Genomic DNA, 20109 nt, shown 5'->3' on the forward strand with positions numbered 1-20109 from the left:
AATGTGGGGAAGGACAGATCTGCCAGAGGCCAGCAAAGTAATACCATTGCCCAGTATGTGACATCTCAGAGTACGTGGCTGATGGGGTCTTCACTGGTGGACCAGGAGGTGGAGCCATCTAGGGCAGCCCTTCTGGAGGCCATACAAGGGTTGCACACTGCTCTGAGGTGAAAGACTGACACATCACTATTGAGGTTGGTCTTCTGAGCATGGACCTCTGCAAAGTTGCAGATAAGGTGACTTTTGCAGAACACACTCACTGATTTGGGCAAGCAGGTGGGGATGCTTAGTGGCCACCAAAAATTTGAAAATAGGGTCAATGATGCAGAGGGCTGGTTGTGCCGGAACAGCCTGCATCTCATGGGTTTCCCTGAAGGAATGAAGGGTGGATAAGCTAAGCGCCTCTTGGAGGACTGGATCACTCACACCCTGCAGCTGAAGGGACTGTTACACATGTTCACTGTTGAGAGGGAACACCAGAGTTTGACAGTGAGGCTGATGCTCGGGGTCCCCCATGAGTCCTGATCGCAAGGATTTTAAATTACAGGGACTGTATCCTGCGTGCCGCCTATGAGGCAGGAGCAACACACCATTGCCATGTTCCAGGATTATATGCGCAAAGTGCAAACACAGAGAATGCCTTTTCTAGATGTGAACTAAAAACTCAGAGCCATACATTTGCCCAACATGTTGATGTTTCCTGCTCTGCTCTGTGTGTTGGCCAATGGTAAGCAGGAATGTCTTTGAGAGTCTTGAGGATGGGATGTGTGGGCATGACTATAGAAGTGGGAGTATGATCCTTGACACAACAGGAGTTCCCTGCATGCTGGCCATGCTGGGAGATGCACACGGGCCGGGGGTGCCAATGGGGGCCTGTCCCAGGAGTCACAGGGCTATGGGAGCAGACTCACACCGAGAGTTGTGGTGCCGAATAGTAGCATGCTTGCTGACGAACTGATGGACCTTTAAGAGGCAGGTCAGCCTGTAGATGGGGAGGCTGTACAAGACCAACCCCCTCCACTGGGCGACACTGCACAACAATTTGAATGATATAAATGTTGGTGCTGTCACGATGTGGTGCCTTGAAGGGCACCATCTTTGTACTTTCTTTAAGAGGTGGTAGGGCAGCGTGGGCCATGAAGGAGGCAAGCATGGTGAGTTATGGATGATACTGCTTCCCTGTACAGCACGGCCTAGGTCTTAGTGTGCAGTACGGTCTCAAGGGGCACATACCATAGGACCTATTAGAGCAGCTGGAAGGAGGCCTGGTGTAGAGCTCTTCCCCAGTTGGGCTGGCGGCTGTGTGGAGTTACCTATTTCTCACATATTGTGGGGATTTGTTTAGTGTTCTGAGAGGTTATTAGACTTCTCAATTCGGGGTGTCATAATCATTGTTTCGTAGATAGGGTGGGTTGTAGCATCCGTTTTAATGCTCAAGGATGGGCAAACATGCTGTTTTATTGTTGATGCTTAGTGTTTATCTGAGGCAGTTCGGGTAGCATTTGGAGTCTGTATTTTGCTTGTTTACTTCCTGTGGTTCTGGGGGGCGATAGGGCAGTCAGACTGTTCACTGCTGTCGAAGGTGTATATTTTGAAAAAAACTGGAGAAGAGTGGGGCTCATCTTCTGAAGCATTGGAGGTGGGGGTTGCTGCGAGTCGACCTCTGCATGCTACATGAATCCGTGCCTATAAGGTGATCATGAAGGAATGTCAGCAGCCTTGGTCCTATTTACATCAACATGGGATTGCTATTGCTTGTTTGCAGGAAACACACATGGAGGATGAGGAAGTTTACAAATTGAAAAAAAAATTGAGGGAATAGTTATTCTCCTCTACATATTCCACTTATGCATGCAGACTTGTGATTTGGGTAGCATCGGGGGTACCATTTAAGCATGAGTACTCTGGGGAAGTCCTTAGTGGCAGGTATGTTCCAGTGCAGTGGACGCTAGATAGTATGGAGATCTGTAATCTGAATGTGTATGCCCCTAATGTGGATGATAGAGACTTTTGTGCAACTGCAGACCCTCTTGACTCACTGCATGGCTGAGACACTACCGTGGGTTAGAACTTGAATTGCATGTTGGATGAATATATGGATAGATTGCCTCCCAGGGCCACCACTAAACCAGGTATAACTGAGGGATTGCTTATAGCAATGCATAATCTGGGTTGCATAGGCATATGGAGGGTGATGAACCTGACCAAAAGAGAATATGGTTATTACTCTGTCATGCACAGTACATACAGTAAGTTGGATTGTGCACTTTAGATGGCAGCTGTGAGTGCTGGTGTCCAGTTTGGCGCATACCTAGGAAGATATTTGTCAGACTACTCACTTTTATTGTTAGACTTAAGTGGTGCCGGCATGCCAAGAAGTCTTCTGGTTGGCGGCTACCAGCTGATGCCCTGCTGGATGTTGCCTGCAAGACAATGCTGGGTGAGGCTTCAATGGAATACCGGGTGGGTAATTAGAGTTCCAAGGCTAGTAGAGGTATGGTTTGGGAAGCAATGAAGGCTGTCATGAGGGGGGAGTGGATGAGTAAGGTTTACGGTCTCCAGAAGCAGTTACAGGGTGAACTTGAAGTTCTTGAGGGCAAAATTGCAGGCACACAGAGACGGGAGACCAAGTTTCTCAAGGCACCGGGGAAGCTGGTGGCCCTCAAATGGCAGTTGGGATTCACTTGGGATAGACTGGACAGACTCATGAGGCAGAAATATAGACAATTGTTATACCAGGAGGCCGCCAAGCTTGTTAAGCTCTTTTCATGGCTGCTTAAATGCGAAACTGACAGGGCTCTTATTATGGCACTGAAGCGCCCAGACGGGGCAGTCGTGACGAAGTAGGTGACCATTAATGCAGCCCTTAGGGAACATCTGAAGGGCTTTATGGTGGGGGTTCTGCTGCACATCTCCTGATATTGCTGATGCTCAGAGAGGATCTAGAGTCACAGTTTACACTGTGGGAATTGAAGGAGGGACTGGGGAAGATTGCCAGAGGGAAGCCACCAGGAGGCAATGTTAATGGAATTTTACCAAACTTTTGTAGCACTTTTGGGACCACTTTTGGAGGTGCCCCATTAGGCACAGGAAAAGTGGAGTTTGCCCACTACCCTAAAGGAAAGAGTGATTTGTATGGTTCCCAAACCAGGGGAGATTCAATGATCCCCTCCTCATACAGACCTCTTACCATGCTTAAGGTGGAAAGGTGATGTGCAAACCCCTGGTAAAGAGCCTATATGGGGTAGAGGGGCCCCTAGTTCATGAGGACCAATGTGACTTTATGCTTGGTCATAGCCACCGCTATGAATCTGGGAAAGCTTGCACATGTTCTTCATTCAGTGGACCATTGTCAGGAGGAATTATTATTGGCATCAGGAGACATTACAAAAGTGTATGACATGCTAGACTGGTCTCACCTGCTGCAGTTTCTTCTACGGATGCGGCTCGGGCTCAACTTCTGTAGCTGGGTGAGGCTTCTCTATTGTGCCACTTGGGCTAGAGTTTGGAGTGGTGGTGCAGTCTCCAAAGACTGGGAGGTGTGGTGTGGTATATGGCAGGGATGTCCTCTAGCTCCACTGCTGTTTGCCCCTGGCTGTGATGCTTCAGAATGACATGTACACCTTTGGTATCACACTTGGGGACTCTTTACCACTAATATCATTGTATGTGGATGACCTGCTTTTTTAGTAAGGCTACCTGGGAGCGCTGTGCCACTCTTGTTGTCCCAGCTAGATGAATTTAGTGTGCTGGCTGTCACTGTTCCCACTGGGGTTGATAAGCGGCACTCCTGAGGGTGACATGCCTACCCTGGGGCTGCCTTGGGAGACGGATTCCTTCCAGTAACTAGGTATCATGGTTGCTCCCTCCTTGGTGAGGCAACCCTGCTATAACAGTGAGCCTTGCTGGAAGGGTTAATGCCATTGATTCAGGTCTGGAGCACACTTCCGAAGTTTGTAGTGCAGCAGATAGCGGTGGTGAAGATGGTGTTTTTGCTCAGATGCCTGTGTATAATTTAGAACACACTGTACACAATGTCATGTAACATCTTTAGGCACTAGATAGCCTCTTGATTTCCATAGTGTGGATGGGAAAAGGAGCAGAGTTGTGCTGCAGATACTTAAATTGGACTTGGAGGAGGGTGGCATAGGCCTGTCTGCCCTCAAGCCCGATTACTATGCCACTAAGCTACAACATGTGGTGCACTGGGTGACGGCAGAAGATAATTGAGAGAAGCGTTTATTGAAGGGCACATTTTGAGCCTTCCCATTGATGAAGCTGCTTATGGGGGGGGTTCAAAAGTGGCTGGACACCTCCTGTATATAGCTCAGCAGACCGCTGAGGTCTGGGAGAGGGTGATCGGTAGGGTGTTGAAGAAGACCCCTTTTGCCCGGAAGCTGGCCATGTGAACGGTGTTACCATTCAGGCATGTCAGTGTGGATAGGTCAAGTGCACAGTGGAGTGAGAGGGGCTGTGAAATGCTGGGAGCCTTGTACCGATTGGATCGGTTCCTTACCTTTGTAGAGGATCAAGAGGCTTTTTTCTGTTGGGAGTGGTCAATTCCTGTAATATGCTAAGAGTGGTGCAAAAAATTTGGACAGAGTTCCCGGAGACACCCTGGCAGTAAGAGACTTTACAGCTGGTGTTGACTGCAGGATTGACCCACTATCTGGTATCCCTGTTCTGTAAGGCCCTTGAATGTGATAGAGTGGGGAGCAGTTCCAAACCCGGCCAGGCATGGAGGAAGGAGGTTGCAGTCCCCTTAACGGATGAAGAGTGGCAATTGGCCTGTATGCTTGTGAAAAGGGTTTCTTGTAATGCCAGGTTCAAGTTGACACACTTTAACTATGTTCACGGTATGTACTTGACTCCCATCAAGCTCAGTAGTATGTACAGGGACAGGAACACAGTTTACCCGAAGTGTTGGTAAATGGTGCCTCCTTCTTGCACTTGACATGGACATGTCCACATTGTGGGCTTTCTGGATGGCGGTGATACCACCGCTGAGGGCACTGGCTAGTATTGCTTTGGATGACGACCTCAGCACATTGTCTCCTAAGGATCATAAAGTAGCCTTGGGGGAAGAAAATAAACTGGCCATTTTTTATATTGGCTCTGGTCCTGGCTGAATGGTGTGTGCCAATTGGGTGGTTAGGTGACAGGGCTCCCTCTGTTACATTGTGGTACAATGTGGTACTGTGGTACTAGCAGAGGAGGTATTTATGAAGGTGGTACTGTGGTACTAGCAGAGGAGGTATATATTTAGGGTAGAAAGCTTAGCTGGCAGCGTTCTGGGATACAGCTGGGGATGGGTGACAATGGGGTTCACAACCGCACTTACAAAGATCCCCAGATGGCATACTCAGACTGCACTCAGGGGTAGGGTGGGAAGGTAAGTGGAGTGGCTGAGGGAGTTTCAAAACGGTGGCAGGCAAGTGAACACTGGGATGTTATGCTTATCATAGCTCTATTGGGTTTGGTGTACAAGAGTGTGTACCCATGAAAATCCTCAAAAATTTATATATACAAGAAAACAACTTTGTTAATCTACCAACATTTTGATCTCTGTCCTTGAAGGACTGGCCACAGCACAGAATGTCACAAAAATGGCACATTGAAAGGGACATGAAGGAGATCAGGCAGCTGTCCAAGGTAATGCTAAGCTATTACTAGAGAAGTTGCAAAGCATCAATGCAAAACTTTAGGACATTTTAACCATCCTTTTCCTGGTGACAGTAGGAACTACAATGCAGATATTGCAAATGATATATACTGTAAGGGTGGTGAATCAATAGCACTTATAAGAATAGCAAATGGTGATTCTGCATTAGTAAACTCCGCTATGTTGTGCTGCATTGATATTGCAAGTGCAAATTCCTTTCACGAATATGTCCTATAACTCAATAAAGTTTTCAATACATTATTTAAAATGAGGATTGAGTACTGCTGATAAATGACACACTGGGAAAGTTCTGATAAGAAAGAAAGAAAAGCCTGAAACACTCTACTAATTTAAAGAACTTTAGGCTTGATTAACAAAGAGACAGGTCACAAATAGTGATTTCAGATCATGCATCATGATTTTTGGATTTTACAATGCAACTTATGTATTAATAGGTTACGCCACTAAATCTCCAATAATCGGTGGGTCAAAGAGCAACCAGCCTAACGAATACTAATTAGGGATGTCTCTGTTTATAGCGCCCTGTGATTGGCTACAACACACAGTTGTTAGCCCTCAAAAAACAGCAGACCAGCACCCTTGTGGGGGTATTCCGAATAGGAAACTTTTTTAAATTAAAAAATCCAATGTTCTTTAAAGGAACCAGTGATGTTTTAAAAAAAAACACATTTGTGCTTGAGGGACAACAAAGTGAGCAGGTAGAGACTCGCTACACCACTGCCTGCACCTTACCCCCATGTCACCCAGCACAATTTCCAATGGGAAAGGGGTCTGATGGGGATTGGTTCCTTTTTAGGATGGAGCACACAAGCGATCTGGCCCCTGTTGTAATCTCTCTCTGTGGGCTTTTAACCATGCCCATGTCACGCCCATCAGTTTCGTTGGTTCATGGGCTTGCCTTTTAAAATTCACTGGATTTCATTTGTGAAAGACAAGCATATGTCATGCCTCTTCCAGTGTTTAGCCCTCCTCGACTGTACCAGTAAGCTACTGAAAACATACGAGGCTCCATGTTTTTTGGATGGCTTCTGGGCTATCTTTTCTTTTTATTTCCTATGCAGCACGATATTGCTGGGCAGTAGTTGAGCGCTTTGAATGACATCGACCCTGTTACTTAGATAATTGCATAACTGCTGATAGGTTTGACTGCGAGGGAACTTCTGTTTCCTATTGGGTGCTCCTTCACACTCATGTTCATGGTGTGGCACTTTAAATCAGCTTGCTTATGTAAAAGTGTATTACTTTTCATTTTCAATTTATGTGGCAAGGAAAGTCCAGTTAGGACTTTACAAAGCTAATAGCTCTAAGTCAAACAATTGCGAGACCCATTGCATTGCAAATGTTTGTTGTGAATAAGTTACCACCTTCCTTGAAGAATCAATAACTGTTTAATGACTTGCAACCATAATTATGATTGCAAATCTTTGATGCATACCGTAATAAACCACAATTAGGAAGGACTATAACTTTTAGGTCCCTTTCTAAATGCAAGTTGATGTGTTTGGGTAAACCTATTTTGCACATCGTTCAAGCTTTTTTTTACTTCGAAATTGGCTTATCTATCTATACCAAATGTATGTAGTAAATAGCAAAAATCCATTTTGCTGCTGCAAATGATTTGCTTTCTACAAAATACAAGGTTTGCGACCACATAATAGTTTTGTACATGATGCTCTCAATGTTGAAGTGACACATTTGTGAGAAGAAAATGAGTAATATATTTTATATAACAGCAGTTTTATTTGCATCAGAACCAGGGCCACACAATCTTAATGAACTGGTTTATCGACACATTTTAAGCTACCACAGGAGGAGACGCTTTGTCACCTTTCTAGGTGTAAACCATAACTATGGTATAGCAATTGTCTCACTACTTAAATGAGGGAATGATCTTTCTGACTGTTCAAAATATACAATTATTCTCTTATGGCTAAGTTGGTGGGGAGCCCAGCATGTCCATCAAGGACTGGAGCCACCTGACAATGTGTCTGCAATAAAAATTTAAATCCACAAATCTACTCAAGAAAAGAAACTAATACCATGGCTATCATTCGAACTAGAGACATTCACAGAGTGTCAATGCAGTGGATTGGAAAAATAGGCAGAGAGAGAAAATGGTATCAACTTGATGCAATTGAGACACTATTTTTCAAATTGAGGACTGAACTCACCCAAGAATTCAACAAACTATTAGTGTAGCAAGCACACTATTTCAGAAAAAGTCTCAAAAGGTGTACATGAAGGATGACACTTGGTCTGAAGTACAAAAGAGGATTGCTGACTTCTGATGTGCAATATATATGACTTTAGATAAGAAAGTGTTCACAACACAGCTACTTCACTAGTGAGGGAGATGAAAAAGATGAGTTGAAGAGAACTCTGGCCCACACTAGCAAATCCCTCAACATTCATTCCAACAAAAGATTAAGGGTGGATGAAACTTTACTAATAATGTAATACACTGTTCCTGAAGAGCAAGAAGAAGACAGGGTGAGTACTAGGGGGTCCTATTTAGTAGGAGCAAGAGTCCTCACACACCCAACTGGGTGTCATGCTTCATCATCGGACCAGCTCCTCGTCAGACTGGCGCTGCAATGTCTGACGGGCACCACCCTTTCGGGGGGCTCTTTGCTGGAGATCTTTTTGATTATGCCACCCTTTCCCGCAGGTAAGTAGGGAGAGAGGGAGAAAGGAGAGAACGAAAAGAAACTTTATACAGTGCCCTGTACCTTGGTAAGGGCTGGAACGTATGTTGCAGGGAATCCATTAACTAGGCTGAGCTTCTAGAAAATATGCTGACTTTATTCCTGGTGATGAAAATTATAATGAGACCTTCCACTTTCAGTCAAGCATGCAATTCGTAAATTGGTGATTTATACATGCTCATCAGCCCATCCATCTAGAATTACTGGTTCCACTTTATTTTGAAATTGTAAATTCTCTCTTGGGGGATTTTTAAGTGTTGCATTTTCTTTGCCATTTAATCAAGACTGAAGTGCGATCACTACCCAGTATGATTAGATATATTTTGGCACAGGAAAAAAACAGTTTGCTATCTTTTGTGACTTGACTTGAATACTGTTGAGGAAAAGTAGGTTGAACTGCGGAACATGCTAAGAGCATCATCATCAGGACAGTTATTTCTTTAGTCCTCTTAGCCCTCTAGCCCTTAGACATCCAAGTGGTTTGTGCAAAGCAGACCAGTAACCTTTCTTGAATCCGCTAAATGAAAAGACACTGAGTGCTCATTCAGGAGGGCTGCTGCTCCTACATGCACCTGTCTCCTGCCTTAATTCTGCAGACTTTGGGGGAGGGGTCGCCTTTTTCAAATATCTCTGGGAGGGAAGCACAACAAGAGCCAGTCTTTCATGTATTTTAGTACTTGGCCCTATGTAGCCTTATTGGTTAAGGGTAGGACTTTGACCTTCACCGTCTCTTTTTACTGAGAGTCATTTCATTGTTCTCCAGTCAGAAGATATGTGCTTGTTTGGGGCAAAGCAAGGCAACACTGCAATTGCTAAGTTTTGGTTCACTCGCATCGAAGTAATATTTTTTCTGCCTGAATTTATCAGCCACAGGGTGTTACTATAATCTACTTTCACCTCAATAATTAGTCTGCCAATGTTGCTCTGCATCAAGGAATGGTCAGGCTCCTCTGATCCATTTCAGATGATACTTAAAATAGATTTTCCAATCCAGGGATATCCATTTGTCAAAATCCTTGCCCAGAATCTTTGTTTCATTGTCTCACCAATTTGAATAGTCATATACATTTCTCGTACTTGTCTTCAGCACATGGCCTGATCCTTTTAGAAAGACAATACGTTTTCTGTCTTTAGACTAAGTCAGTTTTCAATCACTCATTGTTAGATGTGAGCTACATTTTATTAACCACACTCTGATCTTTTACTTTTGGAAGAAAGATGATCTCAAAGCAGTTGATGTAAAAGCTAAATTTAAAGATTAAACTGTAGAGCAGAGAGACAGGACACTAAACATGATTGGCTGAACTAATGAACAATCAACCGCTGATACTCTTTGAGAGATTTACAGACTTACTAATCATTTGAGACGTTCACTCGGCAGGACAAACAGCAACAATGCGTATAGGTTTTTCCACAGGTTTACAAAATGCCTTGTACCACATTAATATTTAGGAGGCAAGAACTTTTGCAAACTCCTGTGAGTATCCATTTTGAGATGTGACTGAGATGTGGCTGACTAGTGCATCAATTGCATCACAAAATGGAAGGAAGTTCGCAAACCAATCAGTATGCAAATTTGCACCACCTGGTTCACAAACTGCCCTTTGTAATTCATACTATTAGCTTTCCGCAATAGTAGTTTAGGAAAACTGCAAGCCAGGAGTGCTGAGATCCACTTGGCTGAGACTTTCCAAGGTTTACTTTGATGCAGTAGTGTTGGGGTCTATGAGATGAGCATGAAAAACAATCTTTTATCCTGTACTTTCAAAGCATTATCCCAAACTTTAAGATGTGTTGTCTCTATTCTAAGACTCAGTGAGAAGCTGAATTGCATCAGGCTTTATATTGGGAGTATCAACACATAGCATTCAGTGTTAAGTACTAATCCCATGGACTGTGAGTTCTTGGGTAAAATTTGTATGATGCTATTGGTTACTTCCAGCTAAGTGGAAACAAAAGCAGTTTGAAATTAAAAAAAATAATCTTTCTCACCTATCAGAATGTGGCTTCGATCTGGTGTTGCGCATGCTTTGGGCATCATAGTCTGGGTTAATGCTTCTTGCATCTTCAGCTTTTACTTGCATTTTAGTTTTCTTATTGGCCAAGATGCTGTAAATGCAAAACCAAATGGACATTAGGAAATATTGCAACATAAGTATTGGTTTCACTGTGTATGCATGCTTTCCTTTTACGGGATGGAAAGGAACTGCATAATATTGCAACCATGGTGTGAGAAAGGAGTTAGGAGACATTCACTGCCTTGGGACCAACCATTATAGCAATTTGATCATGAATATGTTGTTGTAATTCAACTTTTGCAGGCATGCGATATGACTACAGCAAGGATACCTGTAACACGAGAGCAACAAATTCCTATCTCTTGCAATGCAGAATCCACCTTGAGTTATTTTGAATTCATTAATACAAATCTTTTTACAATATGTCCATCGCTTATGATTTGGATATTAGCATTACTTAAAAACAAGGAGGTACACATCAGCTCTTAGTGAACTTGGGGAGGTAAGTGAGATACAGGGAGATGGACAGGTAAAGAGTTAAACATAAGCATCACAGAGATCCTATGACAGTGAGTATATAGTAATCAATATATCTTACACAGATCATTACTGAGATTTTAGTTTTGAAAATATGCTTTAAAGTTTTTCGGAGAGTACCTGCAATTTTGCAAAAGTCTACATTAAGCTGAAATTGATTAAAAAACATTTGTGAAAAGACAGTTATCATGTACACCTCTGAGAAAATAATGTACAGAGGCAGATCAGCTACTGGTACCAACAGAAGATGTATGATGTCGAATAATTTTAAGATATTTTTTTTCTCACAAAAATAGATGATGCCAACATCACAGGTTATACAGTTTATACAAAGAACTAAAAGGTTCAACTGAATGAAGATAGTTGCTTGAAAAACAAATCTTCATTCATCCCTAACCCAAGAAAACATTACAGCAGAATTTACAAGAGCAAAGGCAGAGGATCTATAAGAAGATACAATTAACAAACACACACAGATGTATTAACCTAAATCTTCTGAGACATTACATATTCTAGAAGTGGACAAATGTAGAAATACAGTTTTAATGAACATGATTAATTAGAATTGTCAGGCTAAGGCTTCTAGGCTCTAATCAATTAGACACATGTTCAGTTATCTGACACAACATGTTACCACTGGTTGAAAGTGAAACATGGTAAAACAACAGCAGCAAAACTTTCTAACCATCGTTATAAATGGCTACAAGAGAGATTTCAATTAAGATAGTGTCATATACATTAATAAACAATTTTAGGTGTTACATTTTTATGCTTTATTGCCTAAAATTCACAAGAGATTGGTTTTACCACAAAGGTGAATATCCGTAACAGGTATAGATTTGCTCACTACAATTCCTAGCAACATAATCATATATATTTTTTTATTTGCTGTTTTATATAGCATGAAACATGCACAAAGGAATCAGAGCACTTTATCTGAGCACAAGATTACATTACACAATGTCAGATTGTTTTTCTTTAGGCACAGGGGAAGTAAGCGATTTGCCCAGAACCACAGGATGTTGAGCCAACACATGACCCTGGTTCCCCAGTTCCAAAGTCAATATCTCTGGCCCTTTGACCACATCTCCACCTTGCTATCAGGGATAACCAAATTCATTTTTCATTACAACTGCACATTTGGTGATTCAATAATTCAAACATAGGAAACGTAAATGGAAACAAGATTTGCCCACATCTAGGTCAACATTTTCAGAGCTTTGAGTGAAAGGGAGGATTTCTAGCCAGATTATGGAGCCTATTTCAAGCTGACCAGATTCCATTCTGTGGTAGTGCATCAATAATTGGTTTCTAATTCATGAGGACCCTCAAGAAAGTTTAATAACATACTGACAATCAAGACACATATTTTAACTGCAAAATCATAGTATCGTGTGCTATCCTGTATAATCACTGTCTGGCTCAATGGTATAAGGGATTGTACTCACATTTTTATATTACTAACATCCTTTGTTATGACATGGAAGCACATTGGCTTACACAAGTTCAGGAAGCTCTTCATAAAATCTTGCCCTGCCCAAGGGCAGTTCCATTTGGACATACCATATCAGCTGGTCCTTCTGTGTCAATTATGTAAGCACTTTTCCTGCCATAGCCCTCCAAATCCTTAGGAGCATGAGAGTAGACAGACCCCTCTGCAAATCAGGCGCATAAGCATCACAGTCATCTGAAGGAACACATGCAGTTCCAAAAATGCCAACAAGCTGTTTAAGCATGCCTAAATGAAAACATTTCTCAGAACCTGAAAATCTAATGTGCTCAAATGAGAAAACGTGCTTTGTAGTAATCAACCTCCTGTTTTTCATTATCACCTACAAAACATCACTACATATATATATCCTTTGAAAGTTATAATCTATCAACCTCTTCCTTAGGGAACAAATCAACATTGTTATGTATATCTACCCTCAGATATCCTTAATCTTCAACAATGCCTCATGTAAACTACCTCCAACAATGTCTGCTGGGAGTTACAGCTGAAGCTGTTCAGGCCAAAATCCCTGTACTTCTTCCACTAACCTCCATCTTTGGAAAGGAGAACAAGTTCATTGTATACTCCACCCTACACCATGCTCTCCCTGAAGCTAATCTAAACCTAAACGAAAGCCAAAGTTCTTCATTAAATTAGGTCCCATCAACAAGCTCTGTGCTGTATATATTCCAAGGAGATAATGACCCTACTAATAAAGTCTGTTTGTCACATTTTTAGGATGACAGAAAATCCCTGCATTTAGTGATCGGATCTCTCCAAAACATAATATTCACGGATAGGTGTGGGTTTCCTTTATGCCTTGCGCCCAAAATGAACAGAAGGTTCTCTTCCTTTCCATTCACAATTACACACTGCATTGTTAATCTGAAAAGCTCATTAATCTTTACCATCATCTACCGTCCCCAGGTGGTTTAGGCAACATTTTTGGAAATGTCCTTGTACTGGCCTTACGTGTCCACACTTTCCCCTAAAAATATGACTTATGCATTATTTATGTACTTATTTATTTACATTTTTACGTAACATAACATAACAAAAAAGTTGCAATTGTGCTTTAAAATAACCCAAACAAATAAGATCAGAAGATTTCTCTCACAGTGAACCATGTGACAAACAGACTAGCTGAACAGTAATCAGTGAAAATTCAACATTTTAATACAACTCATATAAAATTTACAAGTGCTAATAGGTGACACATGAGGACCACTCAGTAAAATACTTTACATTGTGATCTTCTGAAGAACGAGTGCCAAGCTCAGAAGAGCAAGAGCATATGGATGGCATGGTTATCATGGAAGAATTCAAATCTCAATGTAGACCACCTAGTTAGAAACTATCCCCAGAGCTGATGGAGAGCCTTAACTTTTTGGCCTTTTACCAAATGATGCATGCCTCTACTCACATGAAAGCATGCCCTGGATGTTATACTTACTAGGAACAATGCACTTGAATCATGATCTGCACTGTTACAATCTTAGTTGGACTGTTCTTTTACCTTTCCCATCACCAACTTCCAGCATCAGCTTCACCTTCATTTCAAATAGCTTGCATCATAGCCGAGTACTTAAGTACCATCAATAAAGAAGAGTTTAACCATATTTATAAATCGGCAATGATGCAGCATTTTATCTATTCCAGTCCTAATATTCCGGCTACCTTCATCCAAGTGAATATAGCAGTCACACTTGATAAGTTAATTCCTAGCCAGCTAAAAAAAAAGTCTAAAATCAAAACCACCAACAAGTGGTGCAACTGATTTGTCAGGCACAAAATAAAATGCCAGAACCTAGAAAGCAGGTAGCGACTCTCTCTAACACAAACATTTGTATGCAACATTCAAACAAGAGATTATCACAAGTAGATAAAAGCCCATCTTGCCAAACATATCAATGAAGCTCTGAACTGGATAAAGACAATCTTCAATATCTTTCAAGAAATATCCAGCCCAGGAAAGCTAATAAAAATGCATGAGGCAACTTCCAGAAACTATATGGCGATATGCTGGATTTTATCAACACAACGCTCTGAATATTACATGCATCACAGCCATAAGGATCAGTCTATATTGCTTCCAAGGACTTGGGCTAACATTAAAGCAGTACTGAAATTTCAACATTAGCCATAAGGTCCTACTGTTTTTTAGAATGGCTTCACAAAACAGGTGGATCAGTATTGGATGCAATCTTTGGTTCCTCCTACAATCAGGCATGCAACATGACTCTAAATTAGTGAATAGCAACAAGAGGTATCCTAAATATATTTAAAGTGGTTATCTACTCATTGGCTTTTTTATAGGGAAATTACACTTTTGATGGCAGAGAGTATAAAACATCTGAACTATCAATGGCATATTTTCCTAACTGAGGTAACGCTCCCATTCTTTGAAGCTGAATTGGCATATGGAACTCGCATCCTAATGGCTTCACGATCCACCATGGTTTCATGGAAATCACTCTTCTAATCCAAGATTGCAACATTTCCAAAAGAATCTTCTCTGTACCCATAGCACATCTAAACCATCCATCACAAAATACCTTACATGCCAGGGGGTTAGTATATATCCTGTTCCATGGAGCTGCTAACCACAAAATACGGATTCAATGTTGCACTCTGTGGAGGGTAATCAGCTTCCACGTATGATAACAAAAGACTATTGTATGAGAAAACTCAAAGAGGGAATGCCTGCATTTATAGTTTTTTTTTCAAACAACTAATCCACATAGTTCAACTCAAGGGCTAAAATAAGCGTTTTTTTTTTTTACTCTCCTACAGCTTGATTTTGGTATGCTCATGCAAACTGTAGCAAGGGGCTACAACCATCTATCTCTGTGTTTGGAAGTTGTTAGAAATGGGGTCTCTGGTTGGTAGTCAGGTTACCCTCTGTCCGAGCAAAGACCCTCATTCTAGTCAGAGTAAGTCACAAACAATCAAAATAATCCTGTGCCCAACCTCTGGTAGTTTGGCACTGAGCAGTCAGGCTTAGCTTAGAAGGCAATGTGTAAAGTATTTGTGCAATAAATCATGCAATAACCCAGTATAGCACCACAAAAATACACCACACAGTGTTTAGAAAAATATATAATATTTATCTGCACAAATGCAGGTCACATCGATCAAGAATCAATAAGTATGTGTTGAAATATCACTGTAAAAATTATATAAAGAGTCTTTAGTTCTAAAAAAAAAAAAAAATGTCTCTTGCAAGCACAAAGTACCTAGTTTGCGTTTACATTCTCTGCAAGAGACCGCAGAGGAGAAGTTGCGTGGAAAACGGGGAGGTGTGCATCGATTTTTCTGGTGCACACAGACGAAGCGTTGTTGTGTTTTCACGCAGGGCAGGCTTTGCATCGATTTCCGGTGCATAGACTGGGATCCTCTTCAGATTGCGGGGTTTTCGGATGCCCCGGGGACTATGCGTTAAAATCCTGGACGTGCAGGACAAAGTCACAGGGGCTGCGTTGATCCGGTGGGCGATGCGTGGAAATTTCTACCGCACGGCAGGCGCAGCGTTGATTCCTCTCAGGAAGTTGGGCTGCGTCATTCTGGCTCAGCTTTGCGTCGATCCAGTGGGCTGTGTGCAGTCCAGGTGAGTCCTTTGGCAGCCATGCAGTTCTTCTTGACAGGTTGCAGGTTCTAGTCCAGGGATACTTCCCAGTAGGGGAGACTTCAAAGAGTGGCTTAGAAGTGCACAAGGTCCCCTTTCAGTTATATCCTGTCTGCCAGGGTCCCAGTAGGGGGTGTGGCAGTCCTTTGTGTGAGGGCAGGCTACTGTCCTTTGACATGTAAGTGTCAGGCCCTTCACCCTCCCAGCCCAGGAAGACCCATTCACCATACAGATGTGTAAAAGTGTGACTGAGCATCCTGTGTTTGGGGTTTGTCTGAGTGGAATGCAGAAGGGAGCTGTCAACTAACCCAGCCAGACGTGGATTGTAAGGCACAGAAGGATTTAAGAGCAGAGAAATGCTCACTTTCTAAAAGTGGCATTTCCAAAATAGTAATATTAAATCCACCTTCACCAGCCAGCAGGATTTGATTTTGTATTAGCATTCTGGCCATACTAAATATGACCTTGTTACTCCTTTCAGATCAGAATCTACCACTCAAACAGTATATGAGGTTAGCCCTAATATTAGCCTATGAAAGGAGCAGGCCTCACAGCAGTGTAAAAACTAATTTAGGAGTTTTACACTATCAGGTCATTTAAACTGCACAGGTACATGTCCTGCCTTTTATCTACATAGCACCCTGCCCTATGGGTTACCTAGGGCCTACCTTAGGGGTGACTTATATGTAGAAAAAGGGGAGTTTAAGGTTTGGCAAGTACTTTTAATTGCCAGGTCAAAGTGGCAGGGAAACTGCACACACAGGCCTTGCAATGGCAGGCCTGAGGCATGGTTAAGAGGCTACTTATGTGGGTGGCACAATCAGTGCTGCAGGCCCACTAGTAGCATTTAATCTACAGGCTCTGGGCACATGTATTGCACTTTACTGGGGTCTTACAAGTAGATTAAATGAGCCAATTGGGTATCAACCAATGTCACCATGTTTTATGGGAGAGAGCATATGCACCTTAGCACTAGTTAGCAGTGGTAAAATGTGCAGAGTCCTAAAACCAGCAAAAACAGTGTCCAAAAAGTGGAGGGAAGCAGGCAGGCAAAAAGTTAGGGGTGAACACCCTAAGTTTGTCAGGTCTAACAGAAGTGTCATTATGTGTTTCAAGTATTTTTACATTGGCTACATCATGGCCCTGCAGAAGGTAATGGCAACAACTTCTGCTTTTTCTTGACAAGCAGGCAACATTTGATTGGAGGAGTTGTAATTTTCACTGAGTAGACAAAAATACAGAAGCCTCACAAATCTCAACAGAAAGTAGAGAAAAGTAAAAATCTTATGTATTTATGAACAGCAGGAGGATCATCTGCACTTCTATTAATAGCAATTCTCAGATGCTGTGATACTTAAGCTACCCAGAACCCTTTTTTGCCATCCAGAATAAACTAATCAAACATGAGAATAAGCAAACTGCTGAGGAGTGATACAAATAAACCCTAAAAATCTGTACTATCAATGTTACCAATGTGGGATTCAAACTTAGTAATCAGGGGAGCTCTGGATGGGCCAATGGGTTGGTAACTAATGTAGGTGTCCTAACTAGAAAAGACAGAGGAGAAAAGAGTGAATGAGATTGATCTGAAACCAACTAATGGTGGACTAATGACTTTATTTTTCTGTCTCCACTGAGTAAGATTTAAAAGACAAGGTAGTGTTTTGGCTCTGTAAAGTGGTTGACATGTTTCTGCATTAGTTAATGTCAGCTACAGGATCAATGGGTTTCTTTAGGAGTGGAAGGTTAACATATCAGTCCCGCTCTACTTCTGAATTCCATTTACATCTGTTCTGTTGCAAGTCACATGACTTCTCGTCCACATGCCTGCCAATCACACAGCACCTTTTCCTTCTGTTGATTCTTTCGATTTGCTAGGTTTCACAGAAAAAAGAGGTCTCATCAAGTAGCACATCATTTGCTGGACTTGGCTTTAGGTCTCAGCTGTTGACCAATGAATAAACTGATAACATCTCTGCCATGATCATACCGTGCTTTGATTAGGTTAAATTTCCAATTAAGATGACAACAATGTTATAATGTTTTCTGAAGAAATGTGAGACAACAAAAAGTACTTACAGCAATGAAATCCTAAATAATATAATTGGCTTGCCAGTTAAGTTCTTTGTTTTCAGCTAACATATATTGAAATTCAAACAAAGGGAAATTTAACTTGAAAGAATCCAAAGTAGCCCACAACATGCTGATGACGAGATAGTTTGCTAAACAACTTCTATGCACTGATACATTTTTTTTAACAAATGCTAAATATGATTATTGTGGAAACAGAATCAATGATGCCAAGTGTTGCAGACAATAATCTTCTAAAGAGAAAAAAAGATTTCCCCTGCAGTTCATAATATCTTTAGAGAGAGAAAATTGTAAGCCTTATGTGAAATATAAAGCAGTGACTTAAATGTTAAAGTATTAACCCTATGTCATTGAGACAATTTCATCAATTCACTGTGCCACTTTAATTCAAATTCATGTTTTCCAGACATGAACAAGATAGATAGCAAGGCTGAATCCAACTGGATCTAAGAAAGATATTTTCCCAGCCACGTTTGTAAAGCAAAACTTTAGCTTATTTTCCGTGGCTAGAGTAACTCTGATTTATGCTTTTTTACACAAAGGTATGTAGCCACAGCTATTAATGAATGTCGTAGTGACTCCTCTCAATTAAATAATAGCAATTTCAATATAGGGTTTGTCCTCCAATAAGAAATTAAACTGTCATAAATTACATCAGAGAACAAAGATGATCAGAATGCAATGGGCGACATCCAGGGGCACTGATTTTATTTGATCTCTTTGGTGCCTAGTGCTGTGACGCCTCAAATCAAGGGTTTCTATGTGACAGGCTGGAATCAGTAGTGGCCATAAAAAGAGAGCCTGAGCTGTATTAGCTCTTATGTGTTGGACCGGAAACATTCTGTTCATTTGGTATAATTTAGATCTATTTCGAGACCACCAGACTGGGGCATCAGTTATGGTTTTGCCTCCTTGTGCTTACTGTTCAACATATATATGATTCCTCTAGCCCTTTTATTTGAGGCCATTGGTCTCTGGTATCAAATATATTCAGATGGTACCGACATTATGGTAGATTTATAAAAATTAGTTATATCTGCATCACAATTATGCCCAAGAGTGGAAGAACACAATATGACTTTTGCTTAAGTACTGGGGAAATGAAATTTTGCTCTCAGGTACAAATATTTTTAATACTGAGTTTTGTCCAAGTGAGCTAAGGTTTTCACCTATGCCAGCTGTTAAAAACATGGAAATAGTTTTTGATTCATCTTCACCTTTAGACACCCAAATAAGTTAAGTTACTAAGGCAGGCAATTTCCATTTGACCAATCTATCTCAGATGCACCCCCTTACTTCACACAACCCATCTTATTTTACTATTAAATGCAGTGGTTGTTTCTACAGTCTTGTGTCGTGTTAGTATATACTTCAATATCAGACAATTTTATTTGAACAAGCTGCAAACTGTTGAAAAATAGGAAACTGATCATTTTATGAATGTACATTAATCTGCTCAGGTGACTCAGCACCACCTAAATCTAACCTAGCTATATTTTAGAGACAAGGGGGGTTATTTGGACATCAGTGGGCTGTACTCCATTCTGTAATTGCAGCAAATGGATGTATGCCCTGTCATGGTGCCCATTGGACCACCATATTTAGCATTCTCCAGGTAGGCAAATATATCTGTGCCTTCAGAGAAATTGTTGCCAAAGTGGTTCCTCTACAGACACTGAAGCTTTGTTGTGTAGGCACCATGCATGATGCGCCTGCACAGATATTTTTTACCTTTTCAAAAACAAGCTCTCAAAGCAGAAATGTCCCCCTCTCAAAGCAGAGGAGGGGAAATAATTGTTTGGCAGGAGGGGTACTCTACCATTTTTGTGGTGGAATATACTGTTCACCTATTTGTATATTAAACCTTTAATTCACTTCAAAGTTCTAATCTTTACCTGGAAAACTTTGCATGGCTTATGTGCACAATATCTCATAATCAATTTAAACTTACACAGCCT

The 20109-nt window shown here is 41.5% G+C and overlaps 1 protein-coding gene across 1 annotated transcript in view; it reads right to left on the reverse strand.

Moving 5' to 3' along the window:
- SYTL5 (synaptotagmin like 5) overlaps positions 1-20109 on the reverse strand; it is a 640980-nt gene that overhangs the window by 274916 nt on the left and 345955 nt on the right. Inside the window, exon 7 of the mRNA XM_069204241.1 lies at positions 10381-10497. Coding sequence (XP_069060342.1) covers positions 10381-10497 — 117 coding nt within the window. The remainder of the gene's footprint in view (positions 1-10380; positions 10498-20109) is intronic.

This window comes from Pleurodeles waltl, chromosome 8 (genome assembly GCF_031143425.1).
Source record: "Pleurodeles waltl isolate 20211129_DDA chromosome 8, aPleWal1.hap1.20221129, whole genome shotgun sequence".
Lineage (NCBI taxonomy): Eukaryota > Metazoa > Chordata > Amphibia > Caudata > Salamandridae > Pleurodeles > Pleurodeles waltl.